This window comes from Lolium rigidum, chromosome 1, assembly GCF_022539505.1.
Source record: "Lolium rigidum isolate FL_2022 chromosome 1, APGP_CSIRO_Lrig_0.1, whole genome shotgun sequence".
NCBI lineage: Eukaryota > Viridiplantae > Streptophyta > Magnoliopsida > Poales > Poaceae > Lolium > Lolium rigidum.
In genome coordinates, this window is record NC_061508.1 from 321498987 (window position 1) to 321524335 (window position 25349).

Sequence of the window (25349 nt, forward strand, 5' to 3'; positions counted from 1 at the left end):
TTCGTCGTGGTCACGCCGATGTCGACATCGATCAGCACCTCCTCGCACTCCTCATCCTCGGCGTCCTCCTCCTCTTCGTCAGCCTCTTCGTCGTAGTTGTCGCCACCGACGCCTGGTTCGTAATCGTCGCCACCATGGCGGATGAAGCCACTTAGGATCTCGGCGACGTCCAACAAAAAAATGAGTTTGACTCGCCGACAGTCTACAATATGTGTACAAGATGAGAAAACTCACATCGTCCTCGCCCATGGACACGCCGGATGCATTGCCGAACACCTGGTGGTCACTCCTGCTGTCACCGTTTAAGAGGCCGCGGGGGAGGCCGGTGCCGTCAGTCACGTGGTCGTCGTGGTCGCCGGGATGCGATGGCATAGATCTGGCGAAGCGTTGAGGTCGGGGAAGCGAAAGGCGCCACTGCCCCTTGACGTTGAATCTGGTGAGAACTTCGCGTTGGGGTCGACGGTGTCACTCTCGGCGTACTCGGGGGAGTAGCGGGCGTGGCTGTCCATTTGGAACAAACGCATCTGCGAGAGCGATGGTGCCTCCACGAAGTACCCCGGCGACGAGGGTGAGCCGCCCAAACTAAGGCACACTCCGGCCGTGTCCGCAGCTTTCGCAGCCTCGGCTCTATGCACCTTAGCGGCGACGTGACGCCTTTTGTGGTCAACCGTCATGATGGTGCAGCGGCATTTCTCATAATCCCACGTCTCGTGCGACATGCTTGCTGGCTTCTCCTTCGACGCCACCGTGCGCGACTTCGCGACGCCTTCGATGCCTTCATAGGAGCTCTCTTCCTCAGCGGCATGGCGGCGGCGAGAACTAGACAAGCGTGGGAGATGGAGCGACATGCAGGAGAAATAAGCGGTGGACGGGAGGGGAATACACTCAAAAATTGTAGGATTTGGGTTCCTATGGCTGCCAAGGCGACCCCATCGACGAAAACCCCCATAACGCTTGGCGTCGACGTGCCCGATTCGCGCCCTTTGGAAAGGGTCTGACACGTGGTTGCTAGCGCTTGTATTGAGCTTGGATCCATGTCGACGCTTTTGGAGAACGCCGGTATGAGCCAAAAATAATACCAGCCCCCAAATAATCAAGGCCGCTATCGAGATCGCCGGTCCAATGGTAAAGCTAGGTTGGGCTAAACGGGCCGGACCTTTCGTGCGAGACCAGCTTTCCTCGAAAGTGAAAAGGTAATAAAAAATGTGGCACGCCCCCGACGGTCAATTAGCACGATGCTTCTCACAGCATGTCCGGCGATTCTGCCGAGTTAAGTTAATGGAATATCAGTGTTCCATTTCAAAAAAAAAAAAAAATAGCACGATGCTTAATTAGTCAAACAAAAGCTCACTAATACTCCGCCGGTCAATGGCGGCGACGACACCTGGCCGCCTGCCGCAGCGGCAGGAGAGGCAGCAGAGTGCAGAAGCAGGAAGCAGGGACCATGGCGAACCCATGGGGCAGCTCCTCGAGCAGCCTGTGGGCGACCCTGGGGCAGGCCTCCAGCGTGGCGCAGCTGGCCGGCGTGGACGCGCTCGGGCTGGTCTCCATGGTGGTGCAGGCCGCCCTGGCGGCGCGCCGCCACCGGGACGCCTGCGTGCGGCTCGCGCAGCACGTGGAGCTCGTCGGCGGCCTGCTCCGGGAGCTGGAGCTCACGGAGCTGATGCGGCGGGAGGTTACCAGGCGGCCGCTGGAGCAGCTCCGCGGCGCGCTGCGGCGGTGCTACGCGCTCGTCAGCGCCTGCCAAGACTGCGGCTACCTCCGCCGCCTGCTCCTGGGGGCACGGATGGCCGAGGAACTTCGCGCCGCGCAGCACGAGATTGACATGTTCATCCGCCTCATCCCGCTCATCGCCCTCGTCGACAATTCTACGGATAATCGTCTTGTCAAGGTACACTTCAGTTTCTTTCTTGGTAGTAATTTGGTGAGTAATTCTTTCGTTTCAAAATTAAAGCTTACGATTGGAGGTGGCGCTGATTTTAGAGCGATCCATTTGATCATAATACCATTGAACTAATCTGTTCCGGTCACCATGGGCAGTTGGGCATGGCTGTATCTGAACTGGAGTCCAATTGCAATTTCTTACTGCCAATTAAACAAATCGATTTGAATTTAGAAACTCCGATTTTCGTAGGGGGTGTTCCAGCTCTGTAATAAGTCCAAAGCTAACCTCCATCATAACTAATACAACCAGAACCAGTCCTGGTCAATTGTTCGTCAATAATATTTGTTTTTTTTTCTATGCTTGTCTAGCAGGCGGATGAGGGGATGCTCAGTGTGGTCACAAATAGTTCAAACTGTCACACCAGGTCAGATAGTTTTCATTATGTAGTGTATTACTCCGTAAACACTCATCATTATGTAGTGTATTGCTTATTTTGATCAAATAACAATGTGGATGGTTAACCACTGTGTATGCTGACATAGTGATAAGCGACAAGATAACTATGATTCTTGACAATACTTGGTATACTAGTGACTACCGCTTGATCTAGATCATAGAACTGGTACTGGTTCGGAGCTAATGTTACAACTTGTAAAATATGTAGTATATTATATCTGCAATGTAGATGTAAACTAGATCAGTCAGCTTGAAATTAAGATATGAGTGTGTTTAACTAAAAATATACTACTATGTTTGAAAATTTTCTAGTATCTTTGTCGATAGGCATGATGTTTTCCCTCTTAAAATGAACAGGTGTGAAGCTTAAGTCATGTAACTGTGCCAGAAATTCTTTCAGTTAGACAGACTCGGATGTCCACATTATGCCACTCTTAGGACTGCGTTAAAACGATTGGTAGGTGAAGTATGGATATGGACATATAGTAATGGTGAGATTTACCTAATTTTAGGTTTTCAACAAGAACTTCGGAGTTCACTAAAGTACGTGTTCAGCGAGCTACTAAACTTCGCAATGTTGGAGACCAACCATTCGTAGGTAAATAGCTACTTCTATGGATTTCCTAACATGCCTACTCATCGACTCAGGTATGGAAACTAATAGAATTAAGTTTCATGTCAAAGTTATTTGCTGCAAGGATTTCAGAATTGCTTTATTATTATTTCTATGCACATAGCAATACCCCGCTGCTCATCTTTTTGATATATTGCGATGGAGAATAAAATTGGCCGTACAATGGGTTTTGATATTGTTCTTGTTATACATGCGGAAAAAAAATCATGAGTAAACATTGAGTCGTCACATAGGATTCAGCCGTACAATGGGTTTTGATATTGTTCTTGTTATACATGCGGAAAAAAAATCATGAGTAAACATTGAGTCGTCACATAGGATTTCTATGCACATAGCAATACCCCGCTGCTCATCTTTTTGATATATTGCGATGGAGAATAAAATTGGCCGTACAATGGGTTTTGATATTGTTCTTGTTATACATGCGGAAAAAAATCATGAGTAAACATTGAGTCGTCACATAGGATTCAACTGTGTCCAGATAGAAGTTAATAAGCACATGTGAAAGAGCACTAGCTAATGGGGAAAAACAACATCTGCACAATACAAACTATGAACTTCAAATTACCCAATATACAATTCTATACTGATAAGTTCAATTCTATACTGAAAAGTTCCTTTTTGGTACATATTTACTCCATTCAGTAACTACATGAAACAAAAAAAATCCCGGGACTGCGGCGGGCTTATGCCGGCCTACATGAAACATTCGAGTTGAGTGATAGAAACATCATCAATATATTTTACGACTTCTTGTATCGGCCTCTATTTGTCTTCGTAAGATCGCACTCTTGTACGTCGAAGTCCCTAATTATGATGAGTTGATGATGAATGCAACAAGCAATGGAGTGTATTGTCCATAATTTTGTATTCTCTTAGTCACGCGAGTTTTTATGTCATCCCATTGGTGACAAGGATACATTATCCATGAGTCAGGAACTGTGGACCTTCAAGAGCAGAAACTCTTTGACATTGAAGAACTTGTGGAGCTTTGTACTCGCATAGAAGAGGCTTGTGTGGGTTTTGCAAAGTTCAACTTCTTTCAGATTGCGGATGCTACAAACAATTTCTCAGAGAAGGCAATAATTGGGTGTGGTGGATTCGGGACAGTTTACAAGGTAGCATTTTAGCTAACTAGAAAGCAACTAACGAAGTGAATGCATGTCTTCCTTGCCATTACAATAAACTACTGATTTCTGTTGAGACTTGAGAGACTGTTATTTGAACTCCCTTAGTAACCATTGCAGGGTCAGCTACCTGATGGACTTATGGTTGCCGTTAAACGGCTTGATAAGCATGCAACAATATTCGATTTTGACAGTGAGTTGCAGCTTGCAAAGCTTCAGCATATCAATCTGGTTAGGTTATTGGGGTGGTGCGTCCATGGGAAAGAAAGGATTTTTGTCTATGAGTTCCTCCAAAATGGTTCCTTGGACCATTACATATCTGGTACACTTTCCCTTATCGGAGTTAATTTTCACGCACACCTCATTTAATTCCTACTCTCTCCATTTCAAAATTGATGTTCTTTTAGCTTCTCCACTTATTTGCTAAAATACTTATCTTTCTATACTTCCGATGCAATTTTAGTTATCGTGTTCCAAGGAGCTTCTGTTGCACTTGGATGCCTTGCTTAGGGGAGGAAAATATTCTAGTGACCAACTCTAGGAAGACATCTATTTTGAAACGGGGGGGAGTAGTAAATAGGTCCATAAGCTCTAGGCCTCTAGCTTCACCTTATTGTTTGTTGCTAAAATTATATCCGATTTTGAACCTATTTTAGTTTGGTTTACATCAGAATAGAAATCACAATTATTATATCTAAAAGGTAATCACTATTCGAATATTTTGCAGACAGAACAAAAGGCCCATTGCTAGACTGGTCTAAGCGACTCAAGATAATCGCAGGGTTAACAGAGGGCTTTGTTTACCTGCACAAAGGCTCCAGGTTCTGGATCGTCCATAGAGACTTAAAACCACATAATATCCTCTTGGATTACAACATGATCCCAAAGATTGCTGATTTTGGATCAGCTAGAGCACTGAGCTCAGACGTCGCAGAAGAGCGTACAATCAGGGTTGTGGGGACTAGGTATAAGCTGCATAATTTATCAATCTTTACAGATTCCATCATTCATGTTCAGATGTTCCAGTATTGCAGTTTTAATCTCTTCTGTTTGCACCTTTCAGTGGTTACAAAGCACCAGAGTATGCATCTGAAGGAGTTTACTCAATGAAGACAGATGTGTTCAGCTTCGGCGTCTTGGTTCTGGTGATCATTAGCGGACGGAAGAATACCATACTCGACAAGGGAGGAGATACTGTTGGTGAACTTGTACGAGATGTGAGTGAACTGATACCTTATTTCAAGCAAGATTTCGCATAGTTATACACTCACGACTGCCTGATGTTGGGTCCATATATATTTCTAAATTTGGATTTGCATTGCGGTTCTCTCATGTGAAGTTTATTGGAAAACTATTTCAGGCCTGGTGTATGTGGAAGGACCAAAGGTTGCATGAGCTTGTGGATCCGGCATTAGGGAACGTATATGAAATCGCCGAGATTACGCGGTGCACTCAGGTGGCACTGCTTTGCGCTCAGGAAGATCCAGCAGATCGGCCCACCATGACAGATGTTGCTGCAATGCTGAACTCTGAAGGCATGAGCTTACCAATGGAGCCTAAGCAGCCTACTGCACTGAGTAAAGGGTGTGCTGGTGAAGACACGTCGTCGGCATACATGGGCCAAACAAGTAGGACAATAGACATAACTATAACAAGTTCGGCTCCCATGTCGACTAGAGTTCAAATCATTCTAGGCCCAGAGGTTTGATATGATGATGAACATTCAGTATCACATATCATTAAAATATGAGTAAAATCTTTACAGCTGGGATAGTCTACAAGATTACAGATATTAAGTTCAGTCTTGAGTAAAAGGATGAGATAGTATATACAATATTGTACTGTAGATATTAAGTGCAGTTTTGTGAGTGAGTAAACATATTTGTGGTGTACTGAACTTTTGTCGTTGCTATCCTAGCAAGTTTTAACCAGGAGTGCCCATATATGGGACCAGATATTCCCCATGTCCCTATAAAAGAAGGCCATTCTTTTCGGTCTTTTCTATTAATTTCATTTCTTTGCTTGACCATAGGTGGTTTGATCCAAAAACAGGGCTAACAGTCTTGCACTATGTGGTACCACCATATGATATCTTCGTACTATTGTTTCTATTTTCTACAGTATTCAGAGATAGGGATATTGTAATTTCACGCTGGATCAATCAAGTGTCATAGATGGCAAACCAAAACTAATAATTAACCAGCACATTCAAATTGAGAATCATCAAACTTCAAATTGACAAGCAGAAGCACAGAACCTGAGTTAAGATATAGTTGCGCACACTTACATACACATTAGGATCCCAAAATGGCGCTATTCTGGATTGCAAATTTCCTGATGCTTCATACTGGTTAACATGTTGAACTTCCAGCTGAAGGCGGGAAATTAACAAAACTAACTACTACAGTGGATAAGGTTCCAGTGAGAAGTTGATGCAAGGATCAGCTAATAAAGTACGGGACCAGCAATATATCCTAAGTAGGATTGGTGCCAAAAACTTCCATTTTGCTCACACAAAAAACTCCATTGTCAGTGGTAAAGTTTCATGCAGAGACCCTATGGCGCCATAGGCGTCCACTTGGTGTAGATTGCCTCTGAGAAGGTGTCACTTAGCTGGCCGGCAAGGCTTGCGGGGTCATCAATAAAAGTATCCACAAACACGCTAACTATCTTCTTTTCACGCCAAGACGCTCGTAGGCTCAACCATGTCAAGAACTTCACCCTGAAGTTGGCCTCGACATGACCCTCACATTCCAGCCACCTGATAACCTTGACACAGAACACATAAGCACTTTCATCGGTTTGCTCAATGTCATTGGGTTTTCCTGAGGGATTACTGCTTGATGGACTCCACAGTTTTGTTCCAGGTTTCAGAGGGACAGGTTGAGGAACATGGTTGTCGTTATTTGATCCAGAGCCTGTTCCAATAATCCTATTGCCAGATTTGATACCATTTCCTGTTCTAGGATCCAGTGAGTCAGGCGCATTCTCCAATGAAATAACCTGCTTGTGATGCACCGAGTTTGAGGATTTCAGAAGAGAACATACTTGAGCAGATGTGCTAGGTTCTGAACGTCCATCCTTGTGTCCACCATCCTCAGTTCTCCCTGGGGTTCTTTTGCATGGCAAACACGCTGGGTCTGTTTCAGTCTTAGAACTGTCATCTTGAGGAAAATGATCACCAGATTTTGCTTCAAAGCTCATTGCAGAAACCAACTTGCAGTTTTCAGTTTCTTTCTGCATGGCATGTAGCAATGAGCCGCGGTATTCAGGTGGAGAAACCGACTTGTTTTCGGTGTGTACATGTGATGCAATCTCTGGACCAATTGTTCCCATGTTCTGCTTCAAAGCTCTCTGACCACACGCCATTACCTCCGTGGACCTCTTTAGTAAAGCTGCTTGAGCAGCTGAACCAGGTTCTTTTTCGTTGCCGTCCAAACCTGATGCTGGTACCCTAGGAGCTCTATCTGGCCCATCAACTTCAGTTAACCCAACAACATCTATCTTCCGATCTCGAGAGTGATTGGATTCAACATCACTATCTGACGAACTGACAAGATCAACATAATTGGTACTGACTTTGTATGATTCCACGCCTTCTGTAGGAGGATTGGACAGACCACTACTACTTTTTGCCTTCACGCTTTTGTTGTTTGGATCTTTTCCAACATCCACTGGCAGTGAATCTTTTGCATCCAGCCCCTTAGGACAGCCAGTGGTATTTGTCCTGACTTCCCACGATCCAATCTCCTTTGAGCCGGTGAATGCAACAACCTTGATGACATAAGATGTACATGGAGCAAGTCCTCTGACCACTAACATTCTTGCTGGCATCGGAATTATGCCTGTTAGCTTTGAGGGATAATCCTCTTCACTAGCCTTTCGGTGCCACAAGTTAAAGCCAGTTAAACCTCGGGAGAGAGTGGGGCATGCATCCAGGTCAAAAACTACTGTGACAGAATCATGAGATACATCCTCAACCTTTATGAAATCTGATGATACCATACGAGAGCCTGAGTTACAAGTTATGCATAAACATCCATACCAATTACAGGTATATCATGATTAGAAAATGGAAAAAGTGGACACTTACTCTGAATCTGTGAGTCAGCAGTTAATGCGCCATTTAACATAGATTCCAGAGTCTCTATAGCACGGGTACAAAGCCTCTGAACTTCAGTGCCTACAGGAAGACGACCAACAATTCCCCGGCCCTTGTCTGGAAGGCCAGTAATCGGACCAAGCTCACTCTCCAGCTTCTTCAATGCTGTATCAACAACCTCATGGAGGACCAAGTACTTCTGAGTAGATATGAGGATCTTATGACTAAGAAATATCCGATGGCACAACACATCCAACCGCCGAGCATCTTTTGCTATCAATAGTTGTTTCTTCCAACACCTGGGAAAATCAAATTACATGGTCATCCTTACTAACTATACTTCGATCAAACTGGAAAAATCAGGGCAAAACAAGTCTAACTTCAGCCCTGAAGTTCATTTAAATCACACAAGGTGAAAACAGAAACCACGCTCAGAAAAAATAAAAAGAGGATGTGTGCAGCATAGTAAAAAAATTGCCCCGCTCTTTCATTTCTCTTAACTACCATAGAATGAAAAGCAATAATGTATAGTAGCAGGAAAAAAAACTAGTTATTATGGAAGGCTAAAAGCTGAACCCAAATGAGTAAATCATGGTGGAGATATTTGCGTGAATAACACTGATGCGATAAGGCAGCTAACAAGTAAGACTGGAATCAAAAGTACTTGAACGGATATGTGCAACTAGCTAATTCTAACTTTAGCATAGATAATATAGTAAGTGAAAAATGGTTCAGAAAATACCCAAGCAAATCATTTTGTTTCCCGCAGTGGGTGCAATAATAACCGCCGTCAAGTTTCTTTGACTGTCCATTCTGCAGAATGCCAGATCTTTCATCCCTGAATGCACATTCTAGGTGGCACGACAATCCACATGACTCTTCCTCGAAGGGTTGGTCTGAATTGCAGGATAGCCACAGGCTAGGATCCTTATTGTCGTCGTACTTAAAACAAATACAGCATGAGCAACGTTTGCAGAATTTATCTGCTGGAACAAGAACAGCCCTACAAGCTGAATTTTCACAAGAGTGTGCAATGTTTGTTGGTCCAGTTATATCAGCAGTTACTGGAGTGTTTGCAATAACTGGAAGCACTGGAACATCACTCTTTTTCTGTCTTTTGCAAGGTAACTGGATGTTACTTGAGTTCGACTCAGGGCCTGATCTCTTCATGCATTTCCCATGGCCATGTGACTTCCCATTCACAGCATCGAAGAGATAATTTAGTATCAACTTTTTTGACATGGCTTCATATTTTCTATCTTTACAGAATTCAGAACAGAATATCTGTATGATATCACGGCGTGACCATTCATGCAGCAGTTCAAGTGCTTTATCTGGACATTTTGACAATTCACAGATAAGTTCTCTCTTTGCATCGACACTCAGCAAACGACATTTAGCTGGATCAGCAATAAATCCTGGAGAACCAGAAGGTAAAGTCACTGCTAGCAAAAAAAAAAAGTAGTGGTAGAGTGGTAACCAACATTATGTTCTCCCACGAATGGTAAATAAGAGATTCGCAAAAATAAATGGTGAATAAGACTTAAGAGAAACGTAACAAAATGGATCCAGAAAGAATGCCCCACACTAACACATAAAGCCAGCAATCAGTACTACTCCTCCCTTTACCTTTTATTATAAGATATTATACTGTTGTACAGAAGATGCTACAACATAAAATAAAATAAAATAAAATAAAATAAAATAAAAAGTGGGGGTCAGAAAATGATTTGTTCATGCATCATGTGTATTTATATAGTATTAGAATGGGTTTGATTTATGCGCAGACATCTAATACTCCCGCCATCTAAAAATAGGTGTCTCAAATTTATCTAGATACAGATGTATCTATAACCAAAATGCATCTGCATACATCTGTATTTAGACAAAAGTGAGACATCTGTTTTTAGACAAGGGAGTATATGTGATGTCCACTACTCATAACTAATGAGATCATGCCCTTGGTGTGCAATATTTGAGTTCATTACACCAACTGAGAAGAAAATGGTGGCAACTCAGCACAAATTCTTGTGACATACGCATCATGGAAACCCGACGTGTAGCTCTGCAAACCTTACGCCTTCTTAAACGGGACACGGACAGTACCAGACATAAATCATCTACCCATTCCTGGCGCGAAGCAGAGTGAAGGCACAATGCCGTCTACCCAAAGCAAAGAAAACGCAGTACAGCAATGGTAACCACGTGCGTACGGACCTAAACATACAACATTGTGGGGAAAAGCAACATTTCTGGTTCTTGCTCATCTTTGCCAAGGTAACATCACTTCAGACTAGCCTATAACCGTGAGTAAAAAATAAAAATACACGCGTGCATTGCATCCTATTCCTAGGCAGCATAGAAACCATGAATGATGATGCCATGGCCTAGAATCCGCGACCGAACAGGGGAGGAAGAAGCAAAATGCAGGTAATAAGATACATAAACCGCGATTACAGGACGAGCCCTAAAGGCTTGAATCGCAACCGGACCAAACGGGCGCCCCCCCCCCCACGGAAACAGCACGCAGGGAATCGGCCGCCCGGGTCGCAGATCGGTGAATCGAGACCTAAGAAAACGCCTCCATACGCAGAGCTTGGCCAGAGGAAATGCCCCCAAAGAAAACTACGCACGGAAGTTGAGTGGGGAGAAGGGGCGGGTCGCGGGATAGGCGCAGACCAGAGTACGGGGAGGGGTCCATGGCGAGGACGAGGGGGAGGCGGAGGAGTGGTCTCGCTTCTCAGTTCTCCTCTAGCTCGCTCTCACATGGCTTGGCGACTCCGCCGACGCCGCCTCTTCGTCTCCGGCCTCACTTCCGTGCAGAACAGAAACCCCAGAGCCACAAACCCCATGTTCACGGAGGCCGGACCAAGGTTGTCATAGCAAAAATGCATCGAGCCATTTTGCTATAACACCCTTGCCATTCTTAGATAATCATAGCTAGGCTGGTCTTGTGAATGGACAAAAATGACAAAATCAAAAACAAAATTTTGAAATGAGGCAAAATACTTGTCATTTTCATTAATAAAGAAGAATAATAGAGTGGCCGGTTTATTAGCGGAAAACCGGCCAAAACCATTGTGGAACACGACCGTCGCGAGGGCACACACAGTCACCCTGGCTACCCGAAGCTGCGCACACACCACCGAAGTGAGAATGCGTCAAGGTTTCCCCCCATCATTATCGTTATCACTCTGCAGCGACTCCTACTTCCCCGAAGAAAGGACCACCAAAGACCTCGCTATAGCGGCATGGCATCGTGAAGCTTAAGGTGGCCTATGCCAAACATTTGACTCCTCGCTTAGAGACAGGCAGCTTCGACTCTGATGATGAGCTCCAAACAGGAGATGCGCAAGACGCGAGGCGAAGAAGATCTTCGTACCACCCCTTACAGTTCATTGTACGCCGCTTAACTATAAAATCTTGAAAAACATAGCAGCCCTAGCTTCACGCCAAGGGACGGCAAACACGAAGAGACTCGGGCAAGTTGGAGCAGGAAGCCGACTAACAAAGTCTTGATGAGATCGGACCGTCGCTCCTCAACGCCATTGTTGTCACACAAGGCGTCACACGGAACTCTCGCATCGCCGGTTGGTCACATGTCAAACCGTGATGATGTTGAGTCTAGCCAAACCGATAAGTGCGAATGAGATCAAGGTCTTCAAGACAACACCCCAAAGAAGGTAAGCAACCCGAGGGTGACACCCTTCGCCTGAACCAACCTGATCAAGGCTTTCACCCAAAGAACATGATACAAGGATGGAGGTCGAGAAACTCCACAATGGTGCCTCCAAGGAGGAGAGCAACGCCCACGTACACAACCCCGTCAGTTTGAAAAAAAAATTAACTTCTAAAAAAAAGAAAACATACAATTATTCACGGAAGGAGGGAGTATATCCTTTTAGCACCAGTTGCTATTGCCGAACTGATTGGTCACATAACTCTCCCCTTTCTTTTGCTTGTCAAGAGAGACCTCCAAACCATTTAATACCTAATAAATATGTGCAGGAATTCAAAACACCAACAACTAAATTTAAGGTTACAGCAGCTCTAGTTTCAGTTTGTAACTGCCGTAGTTTCGTTCAGAGCAGAATATAAGTTGCACTTATTTTTTATCTAAGAGACAATAATTATTTGAACGTTTACAGACAGAATAAAAGGGCCTGTGCTAGACTGAGCGACTCAAGATAATCAAAGGGGTAATAAGGGGGCTTGTTTACCTGCAAAAAGACTCCATGTTACGGATCGTCCATAGGGACTTGAAACCGAGTAATATACTCTTGGACTATAACATGGACCCGAAGATATCTGATTTTGGGTCAGTTAGAACACTGAATTCAGACGTACACAAGAGCGTACAAGCAGGGTTGTGGGAACTACGTAGGAGCTGCCTTATATATCAATCTTTACATAATTCCATCTCACTTAAGACAGATGAGTTCAGCTTCGGCGTCTTGGTTCTGGTGATCATTAATGGAAGAAAGAATACCATACTCAACAACCGAGGGGATACTCTTGGTGATCTTGTACGAGATGTGAGTGAGCATAGCAACATGATCATCATCTTTGTAGTTAGGCCATATGCATAACTCAAGCTACCTACAATTCTTTGACGTCAAATGTATTGGAAAACATTTCAGGCCTGGAATACGTGGAAGGACCAAAGGCTACATGAGCTTGTGGATCCGGCATTAGGAAACGGGTGTGGCATCGCTGAGATAACGCAATGCGCTCAGGCGGCGCTGTTTTGTGCTCAGGAAGATCCAGCAGATCGGCCCACCATAACAGATGTTGCTGCAAAGCTGAACCCTGAAAGCATGAGCTTACCGATGGAGCCTAAGCAGCCTACGGCGCTGGGTGTGCTGGTGAAGACAGGGTGTTGACATGCATGGGCCAAACAAGCAGGACAATAGACATAACCATAACAAGTTCAGCTCCCATGTCGACTAGGGTTCGAATCATTCTAGACCCAGAGGTTTGATATGATGATGAAAATTCAATATCATATAGCATAACTAAGCCATGAGTAAGGATCTTTACAGCTGCGATATTAAGTTTAGTTTTGAGTAAATGGCTGAGACAGTGTACACAGATTGCAGATATTAAGTTAAGTTTTGTGAGTGAATGAACATGTTTGTGTTGTACTGTCATCTACATTGAAATATATAAATGTATAATATTCCAACTTTTGCCGTTGCTATCCTAGCAAGTTTTAGCAGGGAGTACCCATATATGGGACCAGTTATTCCCCATGTCCCTATAAATAAAAAAGACAACTCTTCAGTTTTTCTGTTCATTTCATTTCTTCGCTTGACCATAGGTGGTTTGATCCAGAAACAGTCTTGCACTATGTGGTGCTACCATATGATATCTTCATACGGAGTATTATTGTTCCTATTTTCTACTGTATTCAGAGATAGGGATCTTAGAATTTCACGCTGGATCAATCAAGCGTCCTAGATGATAGATGGCAAACCAAAACTGATTATTACCCAGCACATTCAACTTGAGAATCATCAAACTTTCAACTTGACAAGCAGAAAGCATAAAACTTGAGATTTTTATGAAGATGAAAGCACATCACTTGAGTTAAGATATGTAGTTGCGCACACTTGCATAAACATTAGGATATCAAAATAACGCTATTCTGGCTTGCAAATTTCCTGATGCTTCATACTGGTTAAGATGTTGAACTTCCAGCTGCAGGCGGAAAGTTAACAAAACAATCTACTAGAGTGGATAATCTTCCACTGAGAAATTGATGCGATGATCAGTAATAAGGTACATGACCAGTAATATATCCTAAGTAGGATTGGTGCCAAAAACTCCCCATTTCGCTCACACAAAAAAAACTCTATTGTCAGTGGTAAAGTTTCATGCGGAGACTATGGTGCCATAGGCAGCTTCTTGCTGTAGATTGCCTCCAAGAAGGTGTCACGTAGCTGGCTGGCAAGGCTTGTGAGATCGTTAGTGAAAGTCTCCACAAACACGCTAACTATTTCCTTTTCCCGCTGAGTCGCCTGTAGGCTTAGCCATGTCAAGAACTTCACTCTGAAGTGGACATCGACGTGACCCTCGCATTCCAGCTGCCTGATCACCTTGACACATAACAGGTAAGCATTTTCATCAGTTTGCTCAATGTCATCGGGTTTCCCTGAGGGGTTACTGCTTGATGGACTCCATGGTTCTATTCTAGGTTTCAGAGGGCCAGGATGAGGAACATGGTCATCATTGCTAGATCTAGAACCTGTTCCAATAATACTATCACCCAATTCGATACCATTCCCTATTCTGGGAGCCAGTGAACCAGGTGCTTTCTCCAATAAAATCCCCTGCTTGTGAGGCATAAAGTTTAAGGACTTCGGAAGAGATGTTACTTGATCAGATGTGCTAGGTTCTGAAGGTCCATCCTTGTGCCCACCATCCTCGATTCTCCCTGATGTGCGTTTGCCTGACAAACACCCTGGAGCGCTTGCAATAACTGGAAGTGCTGGAACAACAATCTTTTTCAGTGTTTTGTAAGGTAACTGGATCTCACTTGAGTTTCGCTCAGGGCCTGGCTTCTTCATACTTTTCCCATGACCACATGACTTCTCATTCACAGCATTGAAGAGATAATTTAGTAACTGTTGTTTTGACATCCCTACATATTTTCCATCTTTGCATAATTGAGAACAAAAAATCTGTATAATACCACAGGTAGTCCATTCATGCAGCAGTTCAAGTGCTTTATCTGGACATTTTGACAATTCACAGACAAATTCCCTCTTTGCATCGACACTCAGCAAATGACATTTCGCTGGATCAGCAATCAATCCTGGAGAACCAGAAGGGTACAGTCACTGCTCACGGAAAATCAGAGCATTCTCACAGTATGGTAGAGTGACAACCAACATTATGTTCTCACACAAATGGTGAAGGAAAGAAACGTTATAAGTATTTGCAGGTCTATTTCCAAAATATAATAGATAATTGCCCAAAATGGAAGTACACTAGATACATATAAACTGGATCTAGAAAGAATGTCTCACAATAACACATAAAGTCGGCAATCAATACTACCCTTCCCTGCACTTTTTATCATCTGATATGATATTGTTGTACGGAAGATGCTACAACGTAAACTAGGAGAGCATGTCCTTGGTGTGCAATATTTCGAGTTTTTTACACCAGCTGAGAAGAAAAGGGTGGCATTTCACCACAAATGTTGGTGGAAATCATACTCATCGAATCATGTGCTGGGTAAATCCACCATCCATTCACCAGCAAAATTCTTCTGAGATACCTTCTAACGCATCATGGAAACCCGACATGTACCCTGCAGACCTTACCCCTTCTTAAACGGGGCACTGGCAGTAACAGCCATAAATCATCTACCCCATTCCTGGCACGAAGCAGAGTGAAGGCACAATGCCATCCACCCAAAGCAAAGAAACACAATGCAGCAACAGTAACCACATGTGTACGAACATAAACATACAACATTGGAGAAAAAAAGCAACATTTCTGGTTACTGCTCATCTTGACCAAGGCAAATCACTAGTTCACTATAGACAAGACTATAACCAGCGACCAGTCAGTCACGAGCGCATTGCACCCTAGACAGCATAGAAACCATGATGGCCTAGAAGCTGCGACTGAACAGGGGAGGAACAAGCAAAATGCAGGTAAGATAAAACCCCCCCCCCCCCCCCCAACACACACACAAAACATTTTTGATGGCATCGGTACTATTAAGCCTGTTAGGTTTGAAGGATAATCTTCATCACTAGCCTTTCGGTGCCACAAGTTAAAGCCAGTTAAACCTGAAGAGAGCATGGGGCATACATCCAAGTCAAAAAACTACAGCAACAGATTCACGGGATATATCCTCAAGCTTTATGAATTCTGATGGTACCATAAGAGAATCTCAATTACAAGTTATGCATAAACATTCATAGCAATTAGAGGTGTCTGATGATTAAAAAAAGGGAAAAGGTGGAAACTTACTCTGAATTTTCGAATCAGCAGTTAATGCACCATTTAACATAGATTCCAGAGTCTCTATAGCACGGGTACAAAGCCACTGAACTTCAGTGCCTACAGCAAGACGACCAACAATTCCCCGGCCCTTGTCTGGAAGGCCAGTAATCGGACCAAGCTCACCCTCCAGCTTCTTCAATGATGTATCCACGATCTCATGGAGGACCAAGTACTTCTGAGTGGATATGAGGATCTTATGGCTAAGAAATATCCGATGGCACAACACATCCAACTGGCACGCATCTTTTGCTACCAATAGTTGCTTCTTCCAACACCTGGCAAAATCAAAATACATGGTAATCCTTACTAACTATACTTTGATCAAACTAGAAAAATCAAGGGAAAACAAATCTAACTTCAGCTCTCAAGTTCATTTAATCACACAAGATGGAAATAAAACCACACTGAAAAAAAATGAGGACACTGTGGGCAATAAAGTAAAATTTGGCCCACCTCTTTCATTTCTCTTAACTGCCATAGAATGAAAAGCAGTAATTGTATAGTAGCAGGAAAAAACCTAACTATCATGAAAGGCTAAAAGCTGAACCATTTCAAATGAGTGGATCATGATGGAGATATTTGGAAGAATAACATTGATGCAATAAGGCTTCTAACAAGACTGGAAGCAAAGCACTGAAACAGACTAGCTAATTTACCATTAGCATACAAAATATTGTAAGTGAAAAATGTTTCATAAAATACCCAAGCAAATCATTTTGTTTCCCACAGTGGGTGCAGTAATAACCACCATCAAGTTTCTTTGACTGCCCATTCTGCAGAATGCCAGCTCTTCCATCCCTGAATGCACACTCTAGGTGGCACGAAAAGCCACATGACTCTTCCTGCAAGAGTTGGTCTGAATTGCAGGACAGCCAAAGGCTAGGATCCTTATTGTCGTCGTACTTAAAACAAATACAGCATGAGCAACGTTTGCAAAATTTATCTGTTGTAACAAGACTGGCCCTACAAGCTGAATTTTCACAAAGGTGTGCATGGTTTGTTGGTGCACGTATACCACCAGCTGTTACTGGAGCGCTTCCAATAGCTGGAAGTGCCTGAACAATAATCTTTTTCTGTCTTTTGTAAGGTAACTGGATGTCACTTGAGTTCCTCTCAGGGCCTGACTTCTTCATACTTTTCCCATGACCACATGACTTCTCATTCACAGTATTGAAGAGATAGTGTAGTATCCGCTTTTTTGACACCCCTTCATATTTTCTATTTTGGCATAATTCAGAACAGAAAATCTGTATAATATCATGGCGTTTCAATTCACGCAGGAGTACAAGTGCCCTATCTGGACATTTTGACAATTCACGGACAAATTTCCTCTTTGCATCGACAGTCAGCAAACGGCATTTTGATGGATCAGCAATCAACCCTGGAGAACCAGAAGGGTACAGTCAGTGCTCACGGAAAATCAAAGCATTCTCACAGTATGGTAGAGTGGCAACCAACATTATTTTCTCACACAAATGGTGAAAAAAAAGGATAACCACCCGAAATGGAAGTACACTAGATACATATAAACTGGATCTAGAAAAGATGTCTCACAATAACACATAAATTCAGAAATCAGTACTACTCCCCCCTGCACTTTTTATCATCTGATATGATATTGTTGTACAGAAGATTACAGCTTAAACTAGGAGAGCGTGACCATGGTGTGCAATATTTCGAGTTTTTTATACCGACTTGACAAGAAAAGGGTGGCATTTCACCACAAATGCGGGTGGAAATCATACTCATCGAAATCATCTGCTGGGTAAATCCACCATCCATTCACCAGTAAAATTCTTCTTAAATACCTTCTAACACATCATGGAAACGGGAAACCTGACGCGTACGCTGCAAACCTTACCCCTTCTTAAATGGGATACTGACAGTAGCAGCCATAACACATCTACCCCATTCCCGGCACGAAGCAGAGTGAAGGCACAATGCCATCTACCCAATGCAAAGAAAACACAATGCAGTAATGGAAGTACACATGTACACGGACCTAAACATACAACATTGGGGAAAAAGCAACATTTCCGGTTCTTGCTCACCTTCGCCAAGGTAATCACTAGTTTACTACAGACAAGCCTATGAACTAGCGACCAGCCAGTAAAAATACAAGCGTGCATTGCACCCTGGACAGCATAAAAACCATGATGATGCCATATTGCCATGGCCTACAATCCGCGACCGAACAGGGGAGGAGCAGCCGAGCAGGTAAGATAAAACACGATTGACGGGCCAGGGAATCGCAACCAGACCACCCAAAAAACAAAAAACAGCACGCAGGGAATCGGCCGCAGGGGTCACAGATCGGTGAATCGAGACCTAAGAAAACGCATCCATACGCAGAAGAAAATGCCCCAGAAAAAAGCTAGGCACGAAAGTAGAGTGGGGAGAAGGGGCGGGTCGCGGGATAAGGCGCAGACCAGAGTACGGCGAGGCGTCCATGGCGAGCACGATGGGGAGGCGGAGGAGTTGGTCTCGCTTCTCCAGTTCTCCTCTAGTTCGCTCTCAGATGGCTTGGCCACTCCGCCGACGCCGCCTCTGCCGCTTCTCCGGCCTCACTTGTGTGCACAACAGAAACCCCAATCCACAAACCCCAGGAGGCAGGAGCAACTTGTACAAGACCATCCCTAGCAGACTCTTAAATTTTAAATTGGTCAAAACCGTAACTTGGCACGCTAGCGTGAGGATTCACAAGATTTTTTTGCTAACTTAGACACGCCCGTAAATATTCTTACACTTGCAGGGCACCACGAATGTTAGATATAAAGTTTTGGAGGCATTTTACATGCCAATTTGTATATGGTCAACGCGCTGGCAGTTGAAAAAACATCACCTCCCGCCAACACATTTCGTCGATGACTCGCTGAATTTCGGCCAAAATATTCAGGCGAAACTTCAATATAATCCCGCTCCTTCCCACATGCAAACAATGTCGAGCAGCTGCCGTAGCATCCTCGCTGCCAACGGATTCGGCCGCGAAAGCCTCACGGTCACCCAGGCATGGGCGTTGTACGTCGCACGCTATTCTATGCCATCAGACATGCGCCTGCCGAGGAGCGGAGGCCGAAAGATAGCCGTCAACGACGTCGGCATCCGCTCTTGGGACTGAATGTTGGTTTGACGAGATCAGGGCTCAGCATTGCCGTTTGAGCCCAGAGTGAATCCAACATGGGCCGCCGGTGACAACAATAGGTGGTGGGTGGACCTCTTCGCCACGCGCCGCAACGAAGAGCAGCACAACATCGACGGCCTCATCGAGCCGCTCAGGTGGTCCAGAAAACGCAATTCCTATATGCCGACCAGGTCGGCACCTGCACCACGCCGCACACCCCCGCGCGCGGTGTGGGCCGGCCCGGTTAGGCGTTTTTTCCTGTTTCTTTCTTTCTTTTTTCTTTTTTCTTTTCTGTTTTCTGTTTTTTTTTCTTTTATGTTTTCTTTTTCACTGTTTCTTTTTTCTCACGTTTATTTTATGTTTAAAAATAATTTTCGAAAATTATAAAATTTGAAAAATGTTCAAGTTTTGAATTTTTGTTGAACGAATTTGGAAATTTGAACAAATTTTTAATCTTGAACGAATTTTGAAATTTGAACAAATTTTAAGTTTTGAACGATTTTTAAAATTTGAACGAATTTCGAATTTGAACAAATTTTTAATCTTGAACGAATTTCCAAATTTCAGAAGAATTTTGAATTTTGAACAAAAAAATTTCGAACGGTTTTTGAAATTTGAACAAATTTTAATCTTGAACGAATTTCCAAATTTCGGAATAATTTTGAATTTTGAACAAAATTAAATCAAAATCTGAACATTTTTAATTTCCAAAATTTCGAATCTGAACAGATTTTGAAATTTTGTTCTACGAATTTTTTTTAAGTTAGATATTAAAAAAAAATTAACAAAAAAGAAACAGCAAAAAAAGAAAAAAAAACGTACCTACTACTAATGGGCCGCGGTCCAACCAACCGGCCTGGTCGGTGGGGTGTGCGGTGGCCCGTACACACCGACCAGGTCGGTGTACAGCACCACCCTCCAGAAAAAACATCATGTTATGTCAAGTAAAAGCTGGATTGGGCTAAATGGGCCGGGCCGGGCTTTGCATTGTGAGAAACCGAGACCAGTTTTCCTGGAAAACAAAAAGGAAATAAGAAATGTGACACGCTCAGTCAAAGTCTCCGTCAAACACAAGCTCAGTTTTCCACAGTAATACTAGATACTTGTCGCGGCCGCCCCCGTCAATGTCGGCGACGAGACCTGGCCGCTGGGAGAGGCTGTAGGGTGCAGGAGCCGGAAGCAGCGAGCATGGCGAGTTCATGGGACAGCTCCTCGAGCACCCTCTGGGGCACACTGGGGCAGGCCTCGAACGTGCTGCAACTGGTCGGCGTGGACGCGCTCGGGTTGGTGTCCATGGTGGTGCAGGCCGCCCTGGTGGCGCGCCGCCATCGGGACGCCTGCGTGCGGCTCGCGCAGCACGTGGAACTTGTAGGCGACCTGCTCGGGGAGCTGGAGTTAGCGGAGCTGATGCGGCGGGAGGCCACCAGGCGGCCTCTGGAGCAGCTCGGCGGCGCGCTGCGGCGGTGCTACGCGCTCGTCACGGCGTGCCAAGACTGCGGCTACCTCCGCCGCCTGCTCCTGGGCGCGCGGATGGCCGACGAGCTCCGCGCAGCGCAGCACGAGATTGACATGTTCATCCGCCTCATCCCGCTCATCGCCCTCGTCGACAATTCTACGGATAATCGTCTTGTCAAGGTACACTTGACTTCAGTTTCTTTCTTGTTAGTACTTGGTAGTAATTTGCTGAGTAATTCTTTCGTTTCAAAATTAAAGCTTACGATTGGGGGTGGCGCTGATTTTAGAGCGATCCATTTGATCATAATACCATTGAACTAATCTGTTCGAGTGACCATGGACAATTGGGCATGATTTGTATCTGAACTGGAGTCCAATTGCAATTTCTTACTGCCAATTAAACAAATCGATTTGAATTTAGAAACTCCGATTTTCGTAGGGTGTTCCAGCTCTGTAATAAATCCAAAGCTAACCTCCATCATAATTAATACAACCAGAACCAGTCCTCGTCAAATTTCCGTCAATAATATTTGTTTTTTTTTTTTTTTGCTATGCTTGTCTAGCAGGCTGGTGAGGGGATGCTCAGTGTGGCCACAGATAGTTCAAACTGTCACACCAGGTCAGATAATTTTCATTATCTAGTGTATTGCACCAGGTCAGATATTTTGATCAAATAACAATGTGGATGGTTAACCAAGCGACAGGATAACTATGATTCTTGACAATACTTGGCTTACTGGTGACTACCGCTTGATCTAGATCATAGATCTGGTTCTGGTTCGGAGCTAGTGTTACAACTTGTAAAATATATGTATATTATATCTGCAATGTAGATGTAAACTGGATCAGTCAGCTTGAAATTAAAATATTATATGTGTTCTCAATAATTCTAGTATCTTTGTCCATAACCATGATGTTTTCCCTCTTAAAATGAAACAGGTGTGAAGCTTAAGTAATGTAACTGTGCCAGAAATTCTTTCAGTTAGACAGACTCGGATGCCCAAATTATGCCACTTTTAGGACTGCGTTAAAACCATTGGTAGGTGAAGTATGGATATAGACATATAGTAATGGTGAGATTTACCTAATTTTAGGTTTTCAACAAGAACTTCGGAGTTCACTAAAGTACGTGTTCAGCGAGCTACTAAACTTCGCAATGTTGGAGACCAACCATTCGTAGGTAAATAGCTACTTCTATGGATTTCCTAACATGCCTACTCATCGACTCAGGTATGGAAACTAATAGAATTAAGTTTCATGTCAAAGTTATTTGCTGCAAGGATTTCAGAATTGCTTTATTATTATTTCTATGCACATAGCAATACCCCGCTGCTCATCTTTTTGATATATTGCGATGGAGAATAAAATTGGCCGTACAATGGGTTTTGATATTGTTCTTGTTATACATGCGGGAAAAAAATCATGAGTAAACATTGAGTCGTCACATAGGATTCAACCGTGTCCAGATAGAAGTTAATAAGCACATGTGAAAGAGCACTAGCTAATGGGGAAAAACAACATCTGCACAATACAAACTATGAACTTCAAATTACCCAATATACAATTCTATACTGATAAGTTCAATTCTATACTGAAAAGTTCCTTTTTGGTACATATTTACTCCATTCAGTAACTACATGAAACAAAAAAAATCCCGGGACTGCGGCGGGCTTATGCCGGCCTACATGAAACATTCGAGTTGAGTGATAGAAACATCATCAATATATTTTACGACTTCTTGTATCGGCCTCTATTTGTCTTCGTAAGATCACACTCTTGTACGTCGAAGTCCCTAATTATGATGAGTTGATGATGAATGCAACAAGCAATGGAGTGTGTTGTCCATAATTTTGTATTCTCTTAGTCACGCGAGTTTTTATGTCATCCCATTGGTGACAAGGATACATTATCCATGAGTCAGGAACTGTGGACCTTCAAGAGCAGAAACTCTTTGACATTGAAGAACTTGTGGAGCTTTGTACTCGCATAGAAGAGGCTTGTGTGGGTTTTGCAAAGTTCAACTTCTTTCAGATCGCGGATGCTACAAACAATTTCTCAGAGAAGGCAATAATTGGGTGTGGTGGATTCGGGACAGTTTACAAGGTAGCATTTTAGCTAACTAGAAAGCAACTAACGAAGTGAATGCATGTCTTCCTTGCCATTACAATAAACTACTGATTTCTGTTGAGACTTGAGAGACTGTTATTTGAACTCCCTTAGTAACCATTGCAGGGTCAGCTGCCTGATGGACTTATGGTTGCCGTTAAACGGCTTGATAAGCATGCAACAATATTCGATTTTGACAGTGAGTTGCAGCTTGCAAAGCTTCAGCATATCAATCTGGTTAGGTTATTGGGGTGGTGCGTCCATGGGAAAGAAAGGATTTTTGTCTACGAGTTCCTCCAAAATGGTTCCTTGGACCATTACATATCTGGTACACTTTCCCTTATCAGAGTTAATTTTCACGCACACCTCATTTAATTCCTACTCTCTCCATTTCAAAATTGATGTTCTTTTAGCTTCTCCACTTATTTGCTAAAATACTTATCTTTCTATACTTCCGATGCAATTTTAGTTATCGTGTTCCAAGGAGCTTCTGTTGCACTTGGATGCCTTGCTTAGGGGAGGAAAATATTCTAGTGACCAACTCTAGGAAGACATCTATTTTGAAACGGGGGGGAGTAGTAAATAGGTCCATAAGCTCTAGGCCTCTAGATTCACCTTATTGTTTGTTGCTAAAATTATATCCGATTTTGAACCTATTTTAGTTTGGTTTACATCAGAATAGAAATCACAATTATTATATCTAAAAGGTAATCACTATTCGAATATTTTGCAGACAGAACAAAAGGGCCATTGCTAGACTGGTCTAAGCGACTCAAGATAATCGCAGGGTTAACAGAGGGCTTTGTTTACCTGCACAAAGGCTCCAGGTTCTGGATCGTCCATAGAGACTTAAAACCACATAATATCCTCTTGGATTACAACATGATCCCAAAGATTGCTGATTTTGGATCAGCTAGAGCACTGAGCTCAGACGTCGCAGAAGAGCGTACAATCAGGGTTGTGGGGACTAGGTATAAGCTGCATAATTTATCAATCTTTACAGATTCCATCATTCATGTTCAGATGTTCCAGTATTGCAGTTTTAATCTCTTCTGTTTGCACCTTTCAGTGGTTACAAAGCACCAGAGTATGCATCTGAAGGAGTTTACTCAATGAAGACAGATGTGTTCAGCTTCGGCGTCTTGGTTCTGGTGATCATTAGCGGACGGAAGAATACCATACTCGACAAGGGAGGAGATACTGTTGGTGAACTTGTACGAGATGTGAGTGAACTGATACCTTATTTCAAGCAAGATTTCGCATAGTTATACACTCACGACTGCCTGATGTTGGGTCCATATATATTTCTAAATTTGGATTTGCATTGCGGTTCTCTCATGTGAAGTTTATTGGAAAACTATTTCAGGCCTGGTGTATGTGGAAGGACCAAAGGTTGCATGAGCTTGTGGATCCGGCATTAGGGAACGTATATGAAATCGCCGAGATTACGCGGTGCACTCAGGTGGCACTGCTTTGCGCTCAGGAAGATCCAGCAGATCGGCCCACCATGACAGATGTTGCTGCAATGCTGAACTCTGAAGGCATGAGCTTACCAATGGAGCCTAAGCAGCCTACTGCACTGAGTAAAGGGTGTGCTGGTGAAGACACGTCGTCGGCATACATGGGCCAAACAAGTAGGACAATAGACATAACTATAACAAGTTCGGCTCCCATGTCGACTAGAGTTCAAATCATTCTAGGCCCAGAGGTTTGATATGATGATGAACATTCAGTATCACATATAATTAAAATATGAGTAAAATCTTTACAGCTGGGATAGTCTACAAGATTACAGATATTAAGTTCAGTCTTGAGTAAAAGGATGAGATAGTATATACAATATTGTACTGTAGATATTAAGTGCAGTTTTGTGAGTGAGTAAACATATTTGTGGTGTACTGAACTTTTGTCGTTGCTATCCTAGCAAGTTTTAACCAGGAGTGCCCATATATGGGACCAGATATTCCCCATGTCCCTATAAAAAGAAGACCATTCTTTTCGGTCTTTTCTATTAATTTCATTTCTTTGCTTGACCACAGGTGGTTTGATCCAAAAACAGGGCTAACAGTCTTGTACTATGTGGTACCACCATATGATATCTTCGTACTATTGTTTCTATTTTCTACAGTATTCAGAGATAGGGATATTGTAATTTCACGCTGGATCAATCAAGTGTCATAGATGGCAAACCAAAACTAATAATTAACCAGCACATTCAAATTGAGAATCATCAAACTTCAAATTGACAAGCAGAAGCACAGAACCTGAGTTAAGATATAGTTGCGCACACTTACATACACATTAGGATCCCAAAATGGCGCTATTCTGGATTGCAAATTTCCTGATGCTTCATACTGGTTAACATGTTGAACTTCCAGCTGAAGGCGGGAAATTAACAAAACTAACTACTACAGTGGATAAGGTTCCAGTGAGAAGTTGAT

At 43.4% G+C, this 25349-nt stretch overlaps 3 protein-coding genes and 2 pseudogenes across 3 annotated transcripts; 3 read left to right on the forward strand and 2 right to left on the reverse strand.

The window, feature by feature from the left end:
- The first annotated feature begins 1444 nt into the window (after positions 1-1444).
- LOC124698512 (putative cysteine-rich receptor-like protein kinase 20) lies at positions 1445-6059 on the forward strand. The gene is made up of 8 exons (XM_047231003.1): positions 1445-1891; positions 2257-2309; positions 2854-2939; positions 3912-4093; positions 4223-4424; positions 4830-5067; positions 5166-5319; positions 5463-6059. The coding sequence occupies exons 1-8, from the start codon at positions 1445-1447 to the stop codon at positions 5808-5810; spliced, it is 1710 nt and encodes a 569-aa protein (XP_047086959.1). The 3' UTR covers positions 5811-6059.
- A 298-nt stretch (positions 6060-6357) lies between these two features.
- Positions 6358-10905, reverse strand: LOC124662086 (VIN3-like protein 2). Its single transcript, XM_047199981.1, has 4 exons — positions 10884-10905; positions 8947-9622; positions 8196-8503; positions 6358-8115 (listed from the first exon to the last, which is right to left on the reverse strand). Exons 1-4 carry the CDS (start codon positions 10903-10905, stop codon positions 6659-6661), a joined length of 2463 nt encoding a protein of 820 aa, XP_047055937.1. The 3' UTR covers positions 6358-6658.
- Positions 10906-11963: 1058 nt separating this feature from the next.
- Positions 11964-13185, forward strand: LOC124662098 (annotated as a pseudogene).
- Positions 13186-14089: 904 nt separating this feature from the next.
- On the reverse strand, positions 14090-18733 carry LOC124662109 (annotated as a pseudogene).
- A 1719-nt stretch (positions 18734-20452) lies between these two features.
- LOC124698521 (putative cysteine-rich receptor-like protein kinase 20) lies at positions 20453-24871 on the forward strand. The gene is made up of 8 exons (XM_047231011.1): positions 20453-20982; positions 21369-21421; positions 21897-21982; positions 22724-22905; positions 23035-23236; positions 23642-23879; positions 23978-24131; positions 24275-24871. The coding sequence occupies exons 1-8, from the start codon at positions 20536-20538 to the stop codon at positions 24620-24622; spliced, it is 1710 nt and encodes a 569-aa protein (XP_047086967.1). The 5' UTR covers positions 20453-20535; the 3' UTR covers positions 24623-24871.
- Positions 24872-25349: the final 478 nt, after the last annotated feature.